This window comes from Artibeus jamaicensis, unplaced genomic scaffold, assembly GCF_021234435.1.
Source record: "Artibeus jamaicensis isolate MK-2021 breed Jamaican fruit bat unplaced genomic scaffold, CSHL_Jam_final scaffold_1964, whole genome shotgun sequence".
Taxonomy (NCBI): Eukaryota; Metazoa; Chordata; class Mammalia; order Chiroptera; family Phyllostomidae; genus Artibeus; species Artibeus jamaicensis.
Window position 1 is genome coordinate 19,376,136 of NW_026522030.1, and position 23,886 is coordinate 19,400,021.

At 52.1% G+C, this 23,886-nt stretch overlaps 1 protein-coding gene across 3 annotated transcripts in view; it reads left to right on the top strand.

Moving 5' to 3' along the window:
• The first annotated feature begins 2,848 nt into the window (after window positions 1-2,848).
• The window catches only part of SHB (SH2 domain containing adaptor protein B), a 122,390-nt gene continuing 101,352 nt past the window's right edge, over window positions 2,849-23,886 (top strand). Inside the window, exons 1-2 of one of the 3 annotated variants that reach the window (XM_037140761.2) lie at window positions 2,939-3,753; window positions 3,989-4,087. In XM_037140761.2, coding sequence (XP_036996656.1) covers window positions 3,037-3,753; window positions 3,989-4,087 — 816 coding nt within the window. In that variant the 5' untranslated portion in view covers window positions 2,939-3,036. Of the gene's footprint in view, window positions 3,754-3,988; window positions 4,088-23,886 lie in introns of all 3 variants that reach the window. The other 2 variants (XM_037140760.2, XM_037140758.2) reach the window with 2 other exon arrangements.

Here is a 23,886-nt window from a genome sequence, read left to right on the forward strand (position 1 = left end):
AACTTTCCTGCTTCCTTTCACAACGATTCTCTGACTCCGAGTCTTGTAAGATGTGTCTGTACTAGTTCCCAGAGAAAAACACCCATGTGTTTGGTTGGTTGGTTGTTTTTTTTTTTTCTGCCTGCTTAAAGTAAGTACCACCTTAGGCCAGTTAGCCCATCTGTAAACTGGGAATAACACCAGATTGCTGGAAGGCTGAGTAGGGTTAATAAAATACAGACTGTGTAGGGGTTGAGCAGATATACAACTGTGCTGGAAGTTCTTGGCATAATACTATAGCATTACAATAATTTTGGCTTGCAAATTACACCCCAGCAGAGGTATCACATGGAAAAGTGAGTCTGACCCCATGGCCTGCTGAAAGTGAAATGAAAAAAATAAGTTGTGAAATATAACTTCTCTTCCTAAACCTTTGAAAAAGGCAGAGACAACGCTTCCATGTGCAACCCACATGCAGGGAACAAATTTCCAGATCCTGGAGAGGAGTTTCTTGTCTGGGGTCACTTGGCCTATCGCCAGGATCTGGCTGATCTTCCTTCCTGAGCAGAGATGGGAAGGGAGGGAGCCAGAGAAGATTTGTGGTTGGTTGAAAGGTGGGGCTTTAATGAGGATGTCCTTCAGTTTTTCTTTTGGGGTCCCCTTACTTGCAGGATAATTAAGTGCTTCCCCAGCAGAGGAATGACTTTAAGTGTAATTTGAGATATTTAAGTCTAGGGATACCCAAAATAAACATTTTAGCCCAGGTCAACTTCTGGGTCCTCCCACCATCCCCTAGACACTTTCTGTCTCTCTCTCTCTCTCTCTCTCTCTCACACACACACACACACACACACACACACCAGGGAAGGGGTTGTGTAGTTGGTGATGGTGTGTGATTGTGTGATTTGGAAAAATTTAACTGGCTCATAGAAAATGACTGCTCTCTGACCACAGAGGGAAGGAGCAAATAACTTGATCCTGAAGTGACAATTTGCAGTCAATTCGATGGCATTACTACGTGGGGCTGAGTGGACAGAGTACAGGCTGCAGAGTAAGACCCAACTTGAAGTCCTGGTTCTGCAACTTTGCAACAGTGGCCTCAGGCAGAGGAAGAGTCAACAGCTGTAGGCCCCTCCCTGTCCAAGAGTCTCAGACTGAGAGTCTGACTTCCAGCTCTAGTGTGGCCAGTGCTGTGTCCTGGCCAAAAGAGCCTCTGGCCTTGCAGCCTACCAGAAAAAAATAGACTCTCGCAAAACTCATCTATAATATACAGGTAGCAGATAAAGATTATTAAAAATTTGGGTTATCATCCTAGTAAATCAGACTTCTTAGAGAATTTCTCAGGTTTCAGTTCTCACACCTAAGGTAAGCCATATTCTGGGGCTTGCCCAGTCAAATTCAAAGGAGCTCCAGCTCTAGTGGCAGTCACCTAGACCATGGCCGTGCAATTCCGGCCTTTACTGGGAGCATGCTGCAGCCAGGAAAACAAGCTGGCCCCTCCCCCTGCCTCAGTTTCCTCATTTTTGGTTAATAATTAAAGGACGACCTCAAGTTGCCAGGTACAGACTAATGGAAATAACATCATTTTACAGCCAGGAGACTGGAAAACTGGCGCCCAGGCCTTCTCTGGGCCTCAGTTTCTCCATCGGCAAAATGAGTGCCCTGGATTAAATGGAGCCTTGTCAACTCCTACAATCTTGGACATGAAATATTCCCACAGCTCCCTGTGCCAGGTTGTCCCTGAACGGGGTTAAAAGCACGACTTCCTCAGAGGTGAGAAGGTAAGCTAACATGCCGACTTCTCCTTAGCCTGGCACTTGGATTGGTGCAGAGCAGGGCACCAGCCACCTATCCTGGCCGCGTGGTCGTCTGGATTGCTAATATCCTAATTAGCTTAAAGACTCCTCTGAAGATCTGACACACCAGGGCTGAAACGCGCAGTCTCCCTTCTTTTAAGAAAGATATAGGCACCCAGTCACCAAGGGGTCCCTGCACCTCATTTCCTCCTCGAGAATCACGCTGTAAACTAGAAATGTCCCAGTTAATCCACCTTTGCAACCCACCCAACAGTGGGGATCCCTGGGGTAAACAGCGCTAGGGTCCCTGGGGATAAGGGCAGGTTTAGTGTCTGAGCGCTGCAGGCTCAGGTTGGCTACCTCTCGCCTTAGGCGGCAGCGGGCGGCGAACGAGGCGGGGCTGGTGGCACCGCAGGACCCCGGCGCCCTCCGGCACAACCCCGCTGCTGGCGCCGAGGAGGCCGCAGGAGGTGGCGCGTGCTGAGGGGCAGAGGTGCGCCTGCGGAAGACAGGGGCGCAAGGAGGGCGGGGCTTGGACCAAGTCCCGCGGCCGGGCTCCCGGAGGTGGGCGGGGCGGGGCCTGCTGGGGCGGGCTGGGGGCGGGGCGCGCGCGGGCCCCGGGAGGGCGGGGCCGCGGCGCGGGGCGGGCTCTGGCGGCCAGAGTGTCACACACGCGGCGGTTCGGGAGGCGGCGGCAGCGGTAGCGGCAGGCGCCGCCGGGACGGGCACGGGCGCGCGGGCTCGGGCGGGCGCCGGCTGCTTCCCTCAGTCGCTGGCTTTCCGGCTGCGGGTCCGGGATCGCCCCAGCCCTTTCGGAGAGGAAGAAGGGGAGGCCGCGAACGCCGACAAGTTCGCCGATCAGCCAGAGATCCCGGCCAAGGCAGAGACTGCGCCTCCGACGGGCAGCAGCGCTCTCCGCAGCGGAGCGCAGAGCGTCCGAAGCGGAGAGGCGGGGTGCCCGGGCCTTTCGCTCTCAGCGGGGCCGTGGGCCGGGATCCCATGAGACTCGTCCGCGAGGGGCGCGAGATCCGAAGCCCCGGCGGCGCGCGGCGGAGGCGGAGGGTGGTGCTGCAGCTGCTGGAGCCCGGGAGCAGCCGGCAGGAGGCGGCGGAGAGAACTTGAACTTGGCGTCGGGAGCAGGCGCCCCGGACGCCCCCCGCCGGGGCCGGGGCGCCGAGGGACCTGGGCGGCAGCAGTGCCCCCCGAATGGCCGCGGCGGCGGACCTGGCTCCCGCGCCGCGGCCCTAGGCGGCCTGTCGACATGGCCAAGTGGCTGAACAAGTACTTCAGCTTGGGCAACAGCAAGACCAAGAGCCCCCCGCAGCCGCCGCGGCCCGACTACCGCGAACAGCGGCGCCGGGGCGAGCGGCCCTCGCAGCCCCCCCAGGCCGTGCCGCAGGCCCCCACAGCCGCCTCGGCTTCCTGCGGTCCGGCTGCCGCCTCCTGTTTCTCGGCCTTGTCGGGATCGCTGCCCGACGACAGCGGCAGCACAAGCGACCTGATCCGCGCCTACCGCGCACAGAAGGAGCGCGACTTTGAGGACCCCTACAACGGGCCCGGCTCGTCGCTGCGCAAACTGCGCGCTATGTGCCGCCTAGACTACTGCGGCGGCGGCGGCGGGGAGCCGGGCGGAGGCCAGCGCGCCTTCTCCGCCTCGTCCGCATCGGGCGCCGCGGGCTGCTGCTGCGCCTCCTCTGGCGCGGGCGCCGCCGCATCTTCGTCTTCGTCCTCCGGCTCCCCGCATCTCTACCGAAGCAGCAGCGAGCGGCGCCCGGCCACGCCGGCCGAGGTGCGTTACATCTCCCCCAAGCACCGCCTCATCAAAGTGGAGAGCGCAGTGGGCAGTGCCGGAGATTCCCCGGGGGGCGCCTGCTTGGGCGGCCGCACCTGGAGCCCAACAGCCTGCGGGAGCAAGAAACTGCTCAACAAGTGTGCCCCCTCCGCCGCGGAGGAGAGCGGGTCCTGCAAGAAGGACAAGGTAAGGCTCCCCCTGGCCTCACCCAAGGTTCCAGGGCCACTGTGCCCATGGGGAAACTGAGGCACCTCCTGGGTTTCGAGTCCCTATATCAACTTCTTGCTAGGACCCTGGGGTCAAGGCTCTCACCCTTCTTCCTGATTCTGCGTCCTCGCACGCGCTTTCCCCTGGGTTGTCCACCTCCTGATACACTCGGTTTTGCCGCTGCTCCCAAAACGTCCCCTCTCTAAACCCACAGCCAGGTGTCCGCTTCGGAAGTTACCTGACGAAAAAGCCCCGCCCGGCCTTGCCCAAGAAAGAGACACGCAGCCAGCCCTTCCCGCCCCCGAGGAGTAAAGTAAGAAAGTCAGAGCCGTCACAGACTGAAAAGCGTTTTCTCTTGCCTTTTCCCGTTTCCCGCATTTCCTCTGGTCTATAGATGGGAAATTGAGGTTCAGCGCTGGGGAGGGACTCGCCCCGTATTACACAGCACTCTAGGTGGCAGATCCGGACCGGCTGTCTCTAAAAGTGCATGTGTAAATCCCACTAAACGCCCTGCGCTGCCCCACCCCCTGCGCCAGGTTTCCAAACTCTGGCTGCCTTTTGTGCCGGAGCTGCCTTTGAAACCTTCAAGCTGGCTTTTCCGGGAGGGGTCCGCCCGTGGGCTTGGCTAGAAGGAGACCCATCCCTCCAGTCCTCACCTTTCTTCCTGACCCACCCCTACCCCCATACTGTCCCAGGAGTGAGGAAAATAACTTTGTGACACCCCACTGCCGTATATATCAAGCCATCTTGACACCTCCCCCCTCTCCCCTCTTTGAAGCAGGGTAGTTCATTAACAGCCAGACTGGGCCCTCACCTCCCCTTTCACACTCCTGTGACACCCTTCCTTTACCCATAAAATAATACTTGTTCTGTCCACTTCTGGTGGAAGGCAGTGTTTTGATTACATCTGAGGCCCAGTGTCCTGATATGGCTGTCAAGCTGCTGTCCCTCTTGTGTCCCCCACACCCCCAAAGAGAAACTTTTGCCTGGGCCAGGGGAGACTGATAGAGTCTGAGTCCCTTTTAGGACTACTGTCCGGACAGGTGGAAGACAGGCTCCTACCTGCCAGCTGGTGCTGGGAAAAGGATCTTTTTTGTTTTCCTGTCGGGAGTAATAAGAGGATGCACCCCTTTAATTTTTCCACTTGGCTTGCTACCCCTGAGGCCCCAGGTCTCCAGAGTATCCCCTCCCCAATGGGTCTGTTGAAGACAGCATGGGCAGTCTGTGTTGGGTCCCACCTCCCCCTGGGGTCAGTTTGGGGACACACCTCAGAAGCATGGACTCAGCTTCCCAAGCATCCAGGATGCCCCATCTAGATAACAAGGAGCAAGTAACTACCAGGTGCTGCTTTGGGGAAGGGGAGATTTCTCTGTGAGCCTCGGGGATCGTGGGCTTGTGGTTAAACCATGAATGGGACATCAAAGAAGCTCCCTGCTGCCTTATGCAAGGCCCGGGTTTGGCTAGGTGCTGGCCTGGGAGGACCTAAGGTTCCTGAGTACGGGAGGTGTGTGTGAGGGAGGCCCGGCTTGGCTATCAGGAGAGTCACAGGCAAAGGTGCTGGGCTCCCTGCATCCCCCTTGGTAACTCCGTGGCCATCTCTCTCTCTCTCACTGCTTGTCATTCTGCCTGCTCACTAAGGTCTTCTTTTGTGGCTTTCAAAACTTCAGTAAACATTTTTTCTTAAGTACAATAAAGACTATTTCAAATACTGAGGGATAATATTTTATAGCTGGAATGTCAAGTGTGTTTAAGACTTTGCTTCCTTCTGCCATCAATTATTTCTCATGGGTCTTCTTGTGCCCTCCCCTGCTCATGGTGAAGTCGGCCCCTCTGGGCAAATGCTGCGATGGGGACTTGTGTTACCTGGGACTGAAGTGGGGGGGATGGTGGGGGGGCATTATCATGGGGAAGGGGTGCTGCTCTTGGCTTCAGAAGAGAGCTTGGTGCTTCAGGGAGCTTCAGGTAAAGTCCCTGTTGCTAGAATTGAGAGATGAGATTTGGGCAGGGCCCCAGAGGGGCAGCAAGGGGGGAGGGTCAGGAAGGACCTCGTAAGTTAAGCACAGTGAGGGCCAGTGAAGGGATTTAGCTGCCAAGTAATGTGAGCAGATACAATTTTGTGGAAAAGATCTCTGGGCTGAGTTTCACCTAACTAGATTGTGACTTGGGCCCTTTGATATGTTGAGAAGCTGGTCCCATTCTGGATTCTGAGGAATTATTGCTACCCAATGTTCTTCCTAATGAGGAGGACGAGAGACAGCCAGGGAGGGTCACTGAGGCAGTGGTTCTCAAACCCTCACTTGGGGGGCTGGTTAAAACACATTGCTGGGAGCCCCCACCCCTACGCCCCTGCTGTTTGGTTCACCAAGCCTGGTATGGGGCCTGAGAATACGCATCCCCCGGTGAGCTTCCGGGTGATCTTTTCCTGCAGATCCTGGGACTTTGAGAACCACTAAGACAGCAATGGCCTCTGGGTGTCCTGGCTGGAGCTGCTTTGGGGATGCAGAGACTCCCGATGCTCCGTGAGTGGGGGGGCTGCCTGCTAATCTGGGGCCGGCGCTCAGCCCCCAACTCCTGGTCAGGCAGCCAGGAGGCAGCCTGGTTTTCACACTGTTTTTAGCCTGATAGCTTTTGAAGGCCAGACATGCTGTAGATCCAACCCTGAGCACCCCAGAGCCTCCCATCTGCCTCACCCATGGATCCAGGGACACCCACTTCTAGCACCCCACTTAATCTCAGGCCCAGCTTCCTTTTATCAGTTGGACAAGAACCCATAGTGCTGTTGAATGCTCCCCGCCTGCCAGGCCCAGTGTTTGTTTTTAACCTTGGGCCTGAGTTGAGTTACTGTGTGGCCTGGAGTAGTGACTGTCAGTGCACAGGTCCTCCTTTCAGTGCCTCTGGTGCCACCCCCACCATGGTTTATCTTTGGAGGCCCCCTCCAGCTTCCCTAATATTTGTGCCTCCCTCTGTACACACTACAGCATCCTTCTGTTCTCCCAGGTAAGGCCTGGAGCGCGCACATACCTGGTCACCCCCCCCCCCACTACCACTCGAATCCTGTCGTGGGCATGTTCCCTGTTAATCCTGTGGAAGAGGGACGGTTTCAATGTAGCCAGCTTTCACCTGCACTTACATTGTGCCCAGAGATCTCCCAGGGCCCGAGCCAGTGAGGAGGGGAGGGCAGAATGCTGCAGCAGCAGCCTCTGGGGGAGACCAACACGCTGTGTTTTCATCATTTGTCTCCCGGGGTTTTTGTCTTGGGAAATTGAACAAGGTCCTCACCTAGGAGGCAGCTTTGAGCTGGATCTAGAGATGGAAGCAGCATTTCAGCACAAAGAAAGGGGTGACTGCAGCCCACAGGTGCACTTAGGTACCAGTGCTGTGTGTGTCCGTGTGCCTAGGAAAGTGTGTCCCCATGCCTGTGCGTGGTTATGTGTGTGTGTACATGTTACCCTCAACAAGGAGTGTCTTTTTGGAAACCAGAGCTTTCTTGTAGTGGGCCTGCCTTGGGGAATGGAAGATGACAACGTGAAAGAGCTGGGGGCCTGAGTTTGGACCCCCCTTCCCAGGGGGAGTCCCGGAAGACTGTTGAGCCAGGACAGGGATGGACCCAGCCGGAGCCATGGTTGGGGAGCATCCCAGGCTACAAGCAGCTGCCACAATCTAGGGGAGCTGGGGTCGGAGTATAGTCCGGGGGAGAGACAGCGAAGGCCTGAGCTCTTGGGAAGAGAGAACAGAACTTCGGTAGCTGGAAATGGTGTCCCTTCAGGTTGTCTTTACAAAACAAGAACGATGGCAAAAGGGGCTGGTTGCTTGGTATTGCTTTTGTGCAGCCAAACTGTTCTCATCCAGTTACATTTTCTGCTGAAGGCTCATTTCTTTTATCATTAAGTAAATGTTTCCACCACAGCTGAAAAAGTCAAGGCGCATCATGACATCATTTTCCCGAGTTTTAAATACAGGCTAACACATACCAACACTTTATATTTTGTCAGCATTCACAGAGTTGAGTTAAATAACATGTTTCCTAAGGAGTAAATAATATCATGTCTAACCTTTTTTTTTTTTCTTTCTTTTAAACATTTAGCAAACAATGTCTGAGCAGCCTACTAGGCAGGGAGAAGTCAGAGAAAATAAGTGGTGGCCAGTTTTCCAAGAAAGAAGTGTCTCAAGGTCTAGTCTGGGAGAAAGATTTGGCTAATGAGACAATATCGTGACCCAAGGAATGTCAGAATAGAAATGTGTACAAAGGTCTGGGAGATCCTCATATCTGGGAAGTCAAAGAGGGCTTTCAGGAGGAGGTGCCTTTTGAGCTGACTCTGGAGGGATGAGTGGGAATTCCCCAGGCAGGGAAGGAAGGAGGAGGGCTCTCCACGCAGAAGGGACAACACAGCTATGTCCAGGCCTGGAGGCCTGGGAGAGAATGGCTGGAGGCTCAGCAGAGCAGATGTGGTGGGAAATGGCATGGGGAAGTTGGAACCACAAAGGGAAGGAAGTGTCTCGTGTGCCTTGCTGGGGAGTTGTGACTTGTCTTCGGGTGCTTTTCACATAAAATCATTGATGTGTGGCTTGATGGATGCCAGGGTCGAACATGAGTTGCAGGTCATTTTCCCTTTGGTTAATGGGCACATTCTCCAGTTTTCAAATCCAATTTTTCCCACTGATTTTCGTCCAAGAGGACAGATATATTCTCCATGTTTCATGCTAACCACTAATTGATCATTTAATCCTCATGATCACCCCAGAAGAGGTTTAGGTACTGTATCAGTTAGCTATTGCTGCATAATAAATCATCCTAAACTTGGTAGTTTTAAACCAGGGCTTGGCAAACTCTTCATAAAAGGCCAGATAGTAAATATCTTTAGGTTTGCAGACCAGTCTCCAAAACAACTTGCTGTTGTGGCTTGAAAGCAGCCAATGACAATATATGAATGAAAGGGCATAGCTGTGTTCCAATAAAACTTTATTTACAAAAACAGGCAGCCGGCCTGTGGTCTGTCGTTTCCAACCCCTGCTTTCAACTATAATAAGCCTTTATTATTGTCTGTGAGCCTACATGTCAGCTTGGTGGTGTTTTGGTCTTAGCTAGGTTCACTCGGGCATCTGTGGTCAGCGTGGGGCAGGGGTGCAGCCCTGCTGACCCCAGCTGGGCTCTCTCACATGTTTGGGGGTCAGCTGGTTTAGGACGGCCCTGACTGCGGTAGCTGGGCTCTGTTCCATGTAGTCCCTCATCTTCCAAGTAGGCTAGCCTTGTCCATGTGATGGTGGCAGGGTTCCAAGGCAAAACAGAAGCCCATAAGCTTCCTTGAGATTGGAAATTGGCACACTGTCCCTGCTGCATTCTGTTGACCAAAGCAAGTCACTGAGCCAGGTTTTGAGGAGAGAGGAGGAGCAGCAAAAATCCATGGGCCAAGAGCACTGATACAGGCAGACCATCAGTCAGGGCCTTCAGTGCCATCTATCCACCACAGGTAGTCTTGCCCCCATTTTATGGATAAAGAAACTGAGGCTTAGCTCTGACTGCCGTGGCTCCGTGGGTTAGGCATCATCCTGCGATCTCTGGTTTGGGCACATGCCTGGGTTAGGGGGCCAGGTCCCGGGTTGGGGGTGTGCAAGGGGCAACTGATAGATGAACCTCTCACCGGTCAATGCTTCTCTCCCTCTCTTTCTCCCTCCCTTCCCCTCTCTCTAAAAATGAATCAAAAAAATTTTTTTAAAGAAAAAGACACTGAGGCTTAGCAGGGAGTGACTTGCCTTATGTCACACAGCTACCAAGTGATGAGCCAGGATCACACCTGTGCAGCTGGAACTCAAAGCCTGTCTGCTTTTTATTAATGTGTCCCACCATCTTCCACAATTTAAGTGGGGAGAGTGAGCCTGATGCTGAAATGTGTGTGATGTGTCTCTTCCTCGCCTTCTTGCTCCCGGCACCCTGGTTCCCGTCCCTCTCAGGCTGGGCTTTGGGGGCCCCAGAAGGGACCCCAGAGCTGGCTTTTCTCTCTCCCTTCCCCATCTGCCTGTGAGTTCCATAAATGAGATGTTGGTGTTAATGCAGCACTTGACTCATTGTATAGAGAAATTCTCCGGACAGAGTTGGAGCTTCCCAGAGGACAGCCGCACAAAACATGTCTTTCAGCCGTCATGTCTTCTTATTCCAACACCAAGTGTTCCCTCCGTCCCCAGGACTGACGAGGCTGTGTGTGCTGTTCTGGGGCGCAGACTAGTGGTACTTTGTCCCTTATAAACAAACAAAAAAAACAAACCCAACTTTCCTTAAAGGAGATCAATTTCAGAACATGACTGATTTCCCCAGACTTAACTCCCAAGGGTTGACCCCATCCTCTCCCCACCCTCACAGCATTGCGGACCGGACCGTAAAACAGGAGTTAAACAGAACATCCGAAACTGACTTGGCTTTCTCTGGTCATTGAGCGAAGCTGGGCTTGGCTGTGGTCAAGAGCTCCCCTAGGCAGTTGGATTTGCAACTGACTTTTCTATCTTGTGCTGAGATAGCCCAGAGGCAGTGGTCTGTGGGGGAGAGTGGGTCAGGCTTGCCCCTGGGAAGTAAATTGGAATTTGTGGCTCTGAAGCAGAGAGCTGGGTGCTGGCTTTCTGAGGCTGGGTGGAGGGCGGTGTCGGTAGGTTTCCTGCAGGATGGAGGCAGAGGCTGCGGTGGTCTCTGCCACCCCAACTTCATAATTCTGTGTGGCCTGTGTTGACTGAGGAGTTACCATATACCAGCCACTGTCAGGAGCTGTGTTGATACAAGATGATGAGCCAGGGGGTAAGTGGTACCTCCCCTTAAGAAGCTTACCTTCTGGTGAGGACACAGGAACCAAGTGGTAGAGTGTATCAGTAAACAAAGTAATGTATCAATAAAAAAGTAGTGTAGACAATATAGATCTCTATGACAGAATGTATCAGTAAACAAAGTAGTGGGAGAACTTGGAGCCCTGCTAGCACAGAGCTGCTCTGGGCAGGGCCTTGAATCCATGGACCCAAAGTAGGAGCAGGGTGAGGAGGAGATCCATTTCCACTGAGGGAAGTAGGGAAGGTTTCTCGGAGGAAGCATTGGAGTGAGGACAGTGTAGTTGCTTGAATCGGGGAGCTGTCCACAGCAGAGATACTAGCCAGTACGCCCATGACGGGAGCCAGGCACCGTTCTGCGTGCTTTGCTTTGAAGGCATTGACTCGTTTACCATTCACCAATGCCCCTAAAGGTTGGTGCCGCTGTGGTTCCCATTTTACCTATGAGAACGGCAGGGGGCGGGGCACAGAGAAGTTACATAAAGGTTACACACTGATGGTAAGGGGCAGAGATGAGATCTGAACCCAGGTCCACAGTCTTTGTTTTTAGCCACTGTGCTCTTCCACCTCAGACCGCGCAATCTCATGCCTTATTTGTGACAATACTTACTCTTTATTTTAAAAAAAAAAATCCTCTCTGTTAACATTGTAGGAGAGACTGATTCCTACATTTATGTGAGTATTCCCCAGCTTAAGGGGCACGTTCACGGCCATGATTAATTTGATTTTCAGAGTTCCTCTGTGAGGAAGGTGCTGTAACCCCCGTGTTACAGATGGAGAAACTGAGGCCCCAGGGAGGTGTGGACCCTGCCCTGCCTCACAGCAGGTATCGGCTGAGCCAGGGGCCAGGCTGTTGACCTTGTTCTGGCCCAGTAGTGCCCTTTGTGCCTGGGTGCTGTGGAGGTGGCTTGGCCAGAGCTCCAGTCCACGGGAAGGGGGACGGCCTGATTGGTTTCCGGTTCATTCTGTGTTTTGATTCTGAAATGCTTTACTGAGACCATTAATGAGGATCGACGGTGGGCCTTGCTTCCACAATGGAATTTTCCTCCTCTTCCTGTTTGGTATTTTCCAGTAATATTTCTATTCATGTTTCACTTTCAGAGGCACTAACTTCCTGACAGTTTGCGCTTTCTCAACTGCTGAGCCAGGACGAATTGGATTTTCCTTTAAATCATTCCGCTCCTTTCCATTTTCTCTGTGGGGCAGTCTCTCTGGATTTCCCATTATGCCGCAGAGGAAGGATCTTGGAGGTCGGTCCAAGGGATGGAGAGAGAATTAGTCAGAGCCCTAGGGAATGACTCAGGCCCTGGGTTTTCCGAGCAGTTCTTAAGAGTAATGGTCAGAAAGGGGCTTCCTGAGGAGGCCACAGAGGGGAGTGACTTGACAGGTGGGCAGGGGGGCAGACACCACCGGCCTACTGCTGGGCCTTCCCCTGCAGGCTGGACCCGGAGTCCTCAGCTGGGCCGCAGGAACCCATCCCGAGGCCCTTCTCCTCATTCATTCATTCATTCATTCATTCATTCAGCAGGCATTGCTGAGTGTCCGCTACGTGCTGGACGTTGTTCTCCTCAGGTGCTGGGGGTATAGCAGTGAACAAAGATACAAGTCTGTGCTCCCCCGAGTTTGCCCTACCAGGAGGGCAGTCAGCAAAGAGAAAACGTCAGGTAGAGTGTGGAGAAAAGTAAAGCAGGACACGGGAGCTAGAGGGGGCCAGAGTTTGGGGTGGGGCGCCGTTTCCGGTGGGTGCTCAGAGTGGGCTTTGCTAAAGGATGTGGTAACGTGATTCACAGCTCTCAGAAAGGAGCACTCCACAAAGAGGGAACAGTCGGGGAGAAGCCGGAGGCAGGAGCATGCCAGGTTCTTCAAGGGGATCAGCGTGACTGAGGGGAGCAGGTGGGGAGGACGGCGGATGAGGTCTGAGGTGGGCTGGGCAGGCCAGGTGTGTCCAGGTGTGTCCAGCCCAGGAGGCACTGAAAAGGTCTCTTGCTTTAACTCCCAGTGAGGTGGGATGTCAGTGCAGGGGGTTCTGAGCAGTGGAAAGACGTAATCTGACTTGGGTTTTGAGAGGATGGCTCTGGCTGCCTGGTGAATAATAGACTGAAGGGGACAGGCCAGGAGACCAGCTAGGAGACCTGCAGCCACCGGAACTGAGGCGCTAGCAGTGGGTAATGAGGACACCAGATTCAGGACACGTCGTGGAGGTAGAGCTGCAGCATTTCCTGGCAGATGAAATGTGAGGTGTAAGAAGGGGAAGAAAGTCAAGGATGACTCCCAGGTTTTGGCCTGAGCAACCTGGAGGACGAGTGTTCATTAGCTGAGATGGTGAAAATCCCCCCAGGAGGATCTGTCACCATTCTGCGGATGGAACTGATCCCGCAACTGGGTCCTCAGCTGGGAGCAAGCCCTTCTGTACTCTCTAGGGTCGGGAGGTTCCTGCAAACCCAGAGGTGGCGCGGGGTGGCCTTAGTCCGGGGCTGGAAAATGAACGACCGGGATGAGGCCATATGGGAGATGGGTCCAGAGGAAAGTGCTGATGGGGCATCACGGGCAGAAGGGATCCTCCTCCGGCTCGGAAGGGGAGCGCTGCTGCTGCACACAGGCGTGGCCAGACCTGCGAGCTGATTGCCTTGGTGTAACTGCTGTGATCCGGAAAGGGGCGCAGGGGTTGGGTGTGAAGGGTCTCCCCTGCCACTAGTCTCAAATTACTCCGATTCCCCAAATTCGAAAGAGGTCACCTGCCAAATTTCATGTGGTGTTGTTGCAAGGCTGGGCACTGCAGGTGGGTAACGATGGATGCCAGGTTAAGTCTCCAGGGACAGGGCTGGTGCCTGCCTGTTCTGCTCAGCAGAGCATTTCACCGCTGAGCACTTGCGATTGTTTTGAAAGTTCTCCCTTATATGGGTCTCACTGAAACTTGGGCTGGTGGTGTGAGGGGGGGTGCACACAGAGTGGGGGGAATGGAACATTCCCGCTTTCTTCTGGCTAAATTTTAAAGACGAAAATGACCAGAAAGTTACAGTGAAGCTTCACGGTTTGGCTGGATGTGCACTCCCAGAAAGCTAGACAGCCCCATAATCCCTCCAGCGCATTCCAAAGCCACACGCGATTTGGGGCCCGCCTGGCATTCACAGAATGGTGCAGCCGCGACCTGCCCTTCCGTGGGGGCAGCTTCAAGTGGGCCGTTCCTCAGGACTGCACACTTGGATTTTTCAACGTATCTCCGTGTTTCTCTCTTTGTTAACTTTTTTCTTCCCCCTTTAACAAAACTAAGACAAGTTTGGTATAGAAAATGCAGATGACCGAAACTAAAATAGAGACCATCTCTAACTCTGTAATTCCAAGAAACCGCTCTTTCAGTGTCTACCTCGCTTTTTTCAGTGCTTACGCAATACATTTTTTCTCCTCTAAAATTAAGTAATATTGTATCTATTTTCTTTTTGCTTAAAGACACGGAAGGATTTCTACATTATCTTAAACATGCAACAACAAAATTTAAAATCCGGATAACGTTCTGTTTGCATAGTTAGGCTCTCCCTAGTTTTCAGTAATTGAGCAACGCTGTAATAAACATCTTTGTAATTTAATTCTTTGCCTAAGTCTGTGATGATTTCCCTCGGAATGATTCCCAGAAAGAGAATTGCTGGGTAAGAAGGTAACGTTTTTCAAACATGCTTTCAGATTGTATCCTAGAAAGTCTGTACAAGTTTATGCCTGTTACTCCAGTGCCTGGGTAGTTTAATTTGCAAATTCTTGGGTTACTAGTGCATATATGTGCTAACCATCCCTGTTTCTTTTCTAAGAAACATTCCTGTACTTTTCTAAGTACCATTCCTGTACTTTTATCTTCCGTCCATCCTTCCTATTGCAGGGTTTACCTTCCCTTTGTTAACTTGTAAGAGCTCTTTGTGGATAGGACGGCTGCCCCTTGCCTGTCCTGTGGGTCACAGGATGTGTTTTACAAGTTTGTCATTTATTTGCCTTCAGGTTTTGAGTCTGGTGACTGTTGTTGCTCACACTGACCTGTTTGCTGTTGTTAAGTCAGTCTCCATGTTCTTCATGATTTCTTCTTTTTTTTCTTGCTTTTTTAAATCCTGAGGATATGTTTATTGATTTGAGAGAGAGAAATATTGATGTGAGAGAGAAGTATCCGTCGGTTCGGTGCCTCCCTTACGTGCCCCACCTGGGCGTGGAGGCCACAGCCTCGGCTGTCCTGTCCCGGGATCAACCTTCGGTGCACGGGACACGCTCCGCTGCCCGAGCCACCGGCCTGGGCTCTTCGTGATTTCTTGAGTATGACGCTTAAAAATGTCTTCCTTACTCCAGTATTTTCCTTACGTTTTCTCCTAATACTTTGACTTTTCAAAAAACATTGAATTTTTTCATCTGTCTGGAGTTCGATTGCAGGGTATGAGGTAGGTTTTAATTTTATTTTTCTGGTTGACCAGTCGGCCTGGACACCCTCTCCTTGTTGTTTGTTCTGTGACCTGTCTATATTTCTTCGGGCTCCTTTTAGACTTAAATATTTTGACTTGGGACGTCTCACACTCTGACTGCGTTTAGGTCTCATCAGCTATTACAATAATGATGATTTCACCTTGTCTTTATCGGATGACACCTCTCGTCTGCAGATACCCATGCGTTTATTACACATTCAGCATCTGGCACCCGGGGGAAGTCACTGGGCGTTAGCGCTTCACCTCCGGATGCCAGACCCAATGCTGTGGGTAGGACGAGGCAATGGCTCTGCTCACCTCTGGTGGGGCTGCCTTCCCGCTCCCAGACAGGGGTGGGGGGCAGCAGCCGTCGGGGTCCGTCTGGGGCAGACCACCACTACCTGTGGTCTGCCCTGCCTGTGCGGCCTGATCCGGGTGTGTCTGCGTACTCCATAACTTTGTGGAGAAAGGGCTGCAACGTTTAGTCATCCCTGCAGCTGACAGTTTTCGGATTCCCACCACGTTCCTGCACTGGGCGGGCCCTGTCCGAGAAGACAGTCCTCCTTCGACATCATCAGTAGGTTCTGCGACATGAGGCAAAATGACTATAACAAAACCAATTTTAGCGTAGGCTAATTTATAATAACCAGAGTTAAGTTTCTGCAGCATCTCATCAACCTTTGACGAAACCACATTGAATGAAAAGACGGGATGTGAGGATCTGCTGTATCTCTAACACAGCAGACAGAAAGAGGTCACAGCCAGGAGAGAGAGAGACAGGTCATGACTCTGAGCAGAGCCTCGCTGGAGCTCGAGGTGGTCGCGGGCGGTGGTGGAGCCGACAGGGAGGGGGAGAGTTGGGACCTGAAGGGTGAGGAGGACGGAAAGGGGTGGCATGTGGGGATTACATTATTTTGGTCACTTAAATTTTTTTCACACCTACCAGAGTCCAGTTCAAGTGAGTTGAATTCACAGAGCTCTTCCCCTGGCCCTAACATGTTTGTCCACCTCAGCCCAGGTGTCCTGAGTTTAGTCACTGTGAGACCTTCTGAACTCCTGTTGTGTGTCCCTCCCTTTCTGGCTCGGGCCAGTGTCAGGGGAATCTATCCGGTATCCGCCGTGGGGTGTGTGACGTTAATGAATGGGTGTCGTTGGAACAGATTAAGGCCAGGAGTGTTCATGGAGTATAAATCAAGAAAAAAAATGTAGATTTTTGAACACAGGTGAGCATCTGTATGGTCCTAAGAGACTGAGAATATCTACTTAATGTATTACCCTGTACGTCACACAACATCGTTGAGTCCTAGCCCAGCCCTGGGCTCTAGGAAGAGCTTTGTGTTTTTATATTCTTTTTGGTCACAGTCTGTCCTGGCTACAGTCTGTCCTAGAGCTCTGGCTGGGCTGCCCTTTCTGACCTGGTGGGGTCATCCTCAGAAAGTGACTGTCCTTATCTTGACAGTCAGTTTGCAGTGCACCCATGAGGCCCTGCAACTGGAGAGAAGCCAGAACTCTGCCTTGGTCACTGCTTTTCTGAGTGCTTTGTGAGTGTTAATTCACTGAAGCCCGCAACTCCCCTGGGGTGTATGTTCTGTTAAGAGTCGCATTTATAGATGGGGAAGCTGAGGCAAACAGGAGTTTGTTTGTTTGTTTAGTACCTCGTTGCGGGTGACACAGCCAGTGATGGGTAGAGCTGCAGACAAGGCGGTCAAGACCAGGCAGCCAGTCTGACTTCTGTCTAGCCTAAACCTCTGTCCTACAGGCCGTTGGGAACAGTGACAGAGGTCAGTTCCGTCTCACCTGGTGCTCCCCAAACCACAAGGCTGGAGCCACTTGAAAACCATAGTTCTCTACTATTGAGAAAGCATCTGGTCTGAGCTACACACGCTTCACATTTGTTTCCAGGTTAATGCTGCCAAACAAGTCTCTGTTGGGAAGCCTTCATCGAGCATCGAGGAGCGGGTATGGGAACTGGGCCTTCCTGGAGAGGGAGGACTTGGGTATTTAGAAACTGGCGAATGTGAAGAGGGCACCCCAGGAAGGGGCTCTGTGAGCGGTCCCACGTGCCTGAAGGAAAGGCTGTGAGAAGGTACACAGGCAGAGACGCTGGGATGGGAGAGGAGGGGAGGTGTCTGAAGGCCGGGAGGCCAGACCAGAGAGCTTGGTCTGTTTTCTGTGGATGACGAGAGACGGTGGGGCCAGGGCGTGGCAGGGTCAGGTTTGTGCGTTAGGACAGTTGTCTGTCTGCAGCTGCGGAGAATGAATGCGTTATGGAGGGTGTGGGAGGGGTGGCCTGAGCTGAGCCCGGAGGTGGGGACCCTAGTTAGGCAAAGGCAGCAGGGGCCTGACCCCAGTCTGCATCCTTAAGCATGACATACTCTGACTGCTCAGGCTGCTGTCAGGCAGCCCTGGTCAATGGAGGGAGATTGACCGAGCACTTGTGAAAGGGATAGATTTTTCTGGGTGCTTGTTGTCAATAGCTGAGATGCCCTCTTTGGGGGGTTGTCACTTATCCACTCCACCAGAGCATTTGTCCACATTCTGCCAGAGTCAGGCGGATGGTGCACCAGGGGTCCCCCAGGATGGGTTGGGAATGGAGATACTTTTCCACCCGTGGTCCATCTCGCTGGGGAGTTGCTGAAACACAGAGAGGAAAGGGCAAAGCCACCAACCAGCCCATCCACTAGGAAAGCTGTGTGGGAGGAAGGGGCTGGGGGAGGAGGCAGTGTTTGTTCCAGGGGCCAGCAGAGCCAGTCACCTGACCTTGCGATGGAGGCTCAGCCCTCCCCCTCTGATGGCGGCACCTCACGGAGTTGGAGGCCTTCCAGGATGACCGGGCAGGTAGAGGTCCGCAGACGTAGAAGGAAGCTGTGGCAGAGCGGCTGCTGGTGGAGCTGGAGCCTTTAGAAGGGGGCGCTGTGGCTGTGGTCGGTGCTGGGATGCTGACCTTTAGAGGACGTCCTACACAGGGGGAGGCTCTCGAAGAAGCAATAAGTGCTCAGGAGGCTTCGGGTCCCCAGAGGGGAAGAAACATTAGCCCTGATGAAGAGATGTTTGCTGGGCTCAATCGAAGGGCCCCCTGAGGATCCTTGGCCAATTTCTTCCCTATTCCCTGCTGAATCAAACGGGCCCCTCTGGCCATCAGAGCATGCATTCTGAGCCCAGAAGAGATGCTTTGTAAATAAAGATCCAGGAATAATGTGCCATCAGTTCACCTCAGGGGGCTCTTGCCCCACACTTGAGATACACGCTTGGGGAATTCATCTGTCAGTTGGTTCCTGCTTGCCTAGCTTCTGCGGGACGTGGGATTTGTCTGAAAGCCATCTCTGGTGTGACTGCAAAGTGACAAGATGGGAATTGGTGTCATCGCTTCCTAGTCACCCACAAGGCAGCTGAGAACACGGTTACGCCCCAGATTGCACAGGCCTTGGCCTGAATGCTGTCAAAGTGCAGGCACCAAACCTGGCCATGTGTCTGGGGTCTTGCCTTCCTTCCCTGTGCCCCGCCCCTCCTTGATTTTCATCTGCATCCTTGATTCTGATTATCACATGCAGACCAGAGCAGAAGGAGGCCTGGTTTTGGAAAAGCAGAGAAATGTCTCCATGCAGGCAAACCCTTTGTTTTAAGTAGTCCTTAAAGATGATTTAGACATGAAGCCTCCAGAGGAAGCAGAAATTGCTCTTAGTGACAGCTCACGGAGGGATGCTGATTAAACAGTTTGGAAATACAGTGGATGGGGGTAGGGCACATTCTTCGCTTTTATTTTGTACCATTCCATTTCTTTCCCCCTAAATGAGAAATGCCTTTTTTATACCTGCCTGGTCCTTCGGGGAGTGGTTATCCCAGAAAATATCATACTCTCTTGCTTTTGATGGTCTCTTCTGGTTTTACCCTTTTCTCTGCAACCCAGCAAGCACTTCAGAGTATTGGATTCCGTAAAGTTCAGCGGCTTGCAATTTTATGGAGCTCAAACATTTCTTACTCTGAAAATAAATTTCAGTTGTACACTTTCATTCAGAGAGTCATTTCGTCTTAGACATTTCTGATGACTATCTTGTAGTCATGGACGGAAAAGGGACTTTAGATCTGTGAACTGTACCAAAACGAAACAAGAAGTTTGTTTTTGTCTTACCCAAACTTTTCTTTAAAATTTTTTTTCAAAATGGGAAGTCAGGGCTTCTCGTGTAGGAAGAGGCCTGGCTTCCTTGGAAGATGTGTATATTTGAATTTCAAAGGCTGGTTTGATTGTGAAATCTAAGGTCATCTTGTACTCACAGTCTGAAAATCAGAGACAAGTGAGCTAGTCTGCTATAAAGTCTATTCCTGTAGCTGTTAGGGGCATGAACCTTTCTATGCCTTCGTTCTTCAGTGGCGACAGAGAGCCTTCCCCACGGCTGAGTAAGGAGTCCTTGTGCACAAGCACTGGTCAGTGGCTGGACGATTAAAACACTGACAGGCATTAACAGGTGGACTCCCAGTCACAGGGTGTGTCTTAGGGATTTGTGGCCAGCCATGTGTGTTGTGTTGTAGATCATCCTGTTCTCCCACGGTACCCGCTCAAATTCTGGCCTAGGGGCCTACGAGAGGCACTGTGGCTCACTGCTCGGGAGTAGCCTGGGTTCAAGTTCTGTAGCCTTTGGCAAATACTTGACCTCTCTGAGCCCTTTTCCCATGTTGACATGAGGGTGTTTATCATAGCTGATTTGCCATGAGATCAGCCGATACGGCCACTGTGAAAGGATTTCATAAATCCAAGTTGCCCTAAAAAAATGTTGTAGATTTGGTTCCAGGTCACAGAAAGAGTGACAGGAAACAATGAGGGGACCACATGGAGAAGCTTAAAGGTTGCTGCTCTATAACCCAGTGGTTCCCCTCCTAGGAATATGTCCCAAGGATAGAGGGAAGAAAGTCACAGTTATTTAGCTGCTGATAACCCACAACATTTGGAAAGACAAAGAAACTGGAAATCACCTAAATACCCAGCCACGGGCAATGGCTGATGTGTGGTGCTTTCAGACAGCAGCAGGCAAGTGGCCTACCAAAGCCGAGTTGAGCAACTCAATGCCAAATAGTCCAGAGGGAGAAGGCTTACTGCACAATACTTTGTAAAAGTCCGGTATAAAAAACTGAGCATTCGTGTTCACCACCACCCCATGCCCACACACACATGTAGAAAAAGGCTGGAAGGAAACAGACCTCATGTGAACAATGGCTGTCACAGAAACGTTGGGCATTTTTCAGTTTTTAAAAACATGCTGTAATCACAAAGGTGCCTTTTTTATAAAAAAAAAGCAAACTAGTGATAAGTTAAGTGCAGAGGGGAATTCGAAGGTGAGCCAGTGCAGGCACTTTGCCTCCCAGTTGAGCTCAGGCCATCCCAGTGAGTTGTTGAACTTCAAAGCCAGGGCTGAAGGAATGTCTCATTGTGTTGGAATGTGGGTGATGAGGATCACAGGAAGTGGTGACAAGCCCTTTGTTATATAAGCTCACCAGGCTTGCACATCGGTGCCAGTGCTGGCCTTGGGTACTTGATCAGGACATCATCTGTCTGTGTCACAGCCTTCGCTTGGGCAGGGCCCTGTTATCAGAACTGCACAGCCAGGCACAGGAAGCTGCAGCTCACACCCTCTCTTGCTAAACTCCCGCTGGCATGCTGGGCTATTCCATGAAAGGAGAGGGGCCAGAGCAGAGGGATTTACAGGCCTTATTTCCAGGAAGGTTTGGGGATTTTCCCTCACCCTTTTGAAAGAAATCTCTCCTGGCTTTTCCCAAAAGCCAGACCAACCTGCTTTGCATCTGCTTCTGTTTCTTGGTTCCTATTGGACTGTACTGTGTTTACAACTGTCCCGATAAAGGAGTGAGCTGGGAGAAAGGGACTGCTCCCTCCTTTGCTGGGAATGTTGCTGCTCCAAAGGCAGCTTGTAGTTTTCCCCTCTGTTGACTTCCCTGGAGGAGGCAGGCAGAACATGCCCTGCACGACAGGTGCCCAGTGAAGCCTGGCCGTCTAGAAGAGGCTCCTGTGTGGGAAGGGGTGTGTGTGTGTGTGTGTGTGTGCGCGTGTGGGGAAGGTCCGTGGAATGCTGCTGCTGGAAAGCATCTGGCCCTCATGCCTGAGATTACAGGCCTCTTTTTTTAAAAAAAGATTTTATTTCTAGAGAGAGGGGAAGGAAGGGAGAAAGAGGGACAGAAACATCAATGTGTGGTTGCCTCTCGGACACCCTCTGCTGGGATCCTGGCCTGCAACCCAGGCACGTGCCCTGACTGGGAATCAAACTGGCGACCCTTTGGTTCACCAGCTGGCACTCAACCCACTGAGCCACACTAGCCAGGGCTTGTGAGCCCCTTTCTTGAGCACCCATTGTGTGCTCTACTCCATGGGGTGCCTTACATACCTCAGTGTAATTCTCCCAGGGATGCTGCAAGGAGGATATTGTTCATTTTTCATGTAAAGAAAACAGACTCAGGTCAGGAGACATGGCCAAGGCCCGTCAGACCTCCATGGTGTTTTGACATCCCTGTCCTTTTTGGATGCCAGGGACTCAACTCTGTGAAAACATTTTTTATTTTCCCTCATAGCCCCTAGCTCAGAACCTGAAACTCTGTAGCCACTCTCCATAACTTGAACCTTGAGGTTTCGTGGCTGGGTGACTTTGGACAAGTCCCATCCCCTTTCTGAGCCCCAGTGTCTCCATTTGTAAAATGGCCAGGGGTTCTTCTCTGTCACCAGGTCCTGTCTTTTCTAAAGACTTCCCAGGATGGCCAGCCCCCAATGGCCAACCCCAGACAGCAGGTTCCTGTGGAAAGAGTTTGCTCTTGTAAGAGGTGGTCACAAACTATTGAGGTGTTTTTTTCGTTTTGGGGGAGTTTTCACTGTCAGGCCAAGGCTTAAACATCAGATGACTGTTGTCCCCAATTAATAAGACATGAGAAATAAGGTTGTGCAAGTTTATAATGAAACCACATTTCTTGCTGCAATTTCAGTTCATCCAGTGTTCAAGGCACGCATCCTGCCCCTGGCAAGCCCGCATGTTTCATTCCTTGGCACGATCACCCACCTTTTCACCTGCATTGGTTCGGAAACCCTTGGGCAGGGTCCAGAAATCATACCCACTCTACAGGATGGAAGATTTACCACTCCAAGGTGTTCAAAGAAGTGTGTGGCCTCCCCTAAGGGGCTCAGAGAGTAGGGACTCAGAGAGGAGCGCACAGGGGCTTTGGGAATAAGTTGGTTGCCTCCCAGGGTGGCCGCTTGTTCGTGTGTGTGAGTTCCCATGTGTCTGACACAGAGGTCAGTGAACTTTCTGTAAAGGCCAAACAGTACATACTGTAGGCTTTGGGGGGGCAGCACGCATTCTGTTGCAGCAACTCCACTCTGCCCTTGTAGTGTGAAAGTGGGCGTAGACATGATGAACGGGTGCGGCCGTGTGCCAATAAAGCTTTATTTTAACCCATAAAACTTTGCAGACCTCTGGTCTGAGGCATTAGGCACATCTCTTCAGAATGACAGCCCCTGTTGGCTTGCTCTCTCTGTTTTATACATACCTCTTTTGACCTCCCGATTGTATGCAAGTTCCTCCACTGGCACCCCTTACTTTCTTGCAGGCTGTCTCTGGCCTGTTGATCTTTGATTAACACTTAGCTGTGCAGAAGTTGCCCATTTGTCATGTCAAGAAGTACAAGTCTTTTACAGATGCACCATTTTCCTCTACAACTGTGTTGTCCTGTGTAAGATTTCTTGATGTATGTCTGGTTCATCATGAAGACATAGGAAATTGATATATTGTCACATCTCTTAGTGTTACAGTATCCCCGAATGCTGTCGGAGGAGAAGCTCCATAACCTGACGTCCCGTAGTTCTTGAGTCTTGACTCTTCTGGTTGGTCCTTCATCTCTATCTTTCAGACTTGACTTTGGCCATGCCATTACTTAAACATTCCTCATGGCTTCTAGCATGTCCAGGCTCGTAGCATGACGTCCACGCTGACCCTTCCCGCTCCGAAAGGCTTCCTGTTGCTCCGTGCTTCACGGTCAGCCAGGTAGAAACCTCCTGCCTTCCTCTAGGGTTTTACCTACGTCCCGTGTGTCTTTCCAGGAACCGTACTTCCACCCACGTTGTCCTGCCCAGTCCAGCTCAGCTATCATGCCACTCAGGAGGCTTCCCGATCTCCCACCCTCCTTTTCTTCCTTTCTCCAGGTACATGTGTCCATGCATCTGGCAGGTGTGGTCACCCATGTCACGGCTCTTGTCCCTGCCAGGCACCTAGAAAGCTGCAGTGAGAACCCCTCCCATAGGGCCTGACCTGAGTGGGTTCAGGAATGGTTGTCAAATGAGGGGCCTCAGAGAGGTTGATTGAGGACCCGATGTGCTCTGTCACCCCCAGAGTCCCCAAACCTTCAACAACTCCAGCTCAGGGGAACACCCCAAGCCCCCGTGACCTCTTGATCAGCCAGCATGCTCTAAATTATAGGCACCTGGTGGGCCTCCGACAGGCAGAGTGGCTTTGGTGCCCACCTTTCCGGTGTGGTGGTGAGACTTATGGCTGAGAAGGCAGGTGGGCATCAGGGAAGAGCAGCTTCCTCCCTCCTCAGGGGCAGGTGGGAATGATGGTAATAGCAGTTACCAAGTATTGAGCACCACCTGCATACACAACTCTAAGTTAGGTACTTGGCTCTGGTCTGCACAGGCTGCAGGGCAGTGAGACTTAGGGATCCTTCAGTTTTTCAGCACCAGGCCCAGCATGTAGTAGGTGCTCAGCAAATACTTTTTGAATGAATAAATGAATTAGAGCAGAGGAGGTTTTTCTGGAAAGCCTTGTTGTGGCTAGATTAAAGGGCTGCAAGTGCCATACCGAGGAGTTACTTGAGCAGTGGGGACTCA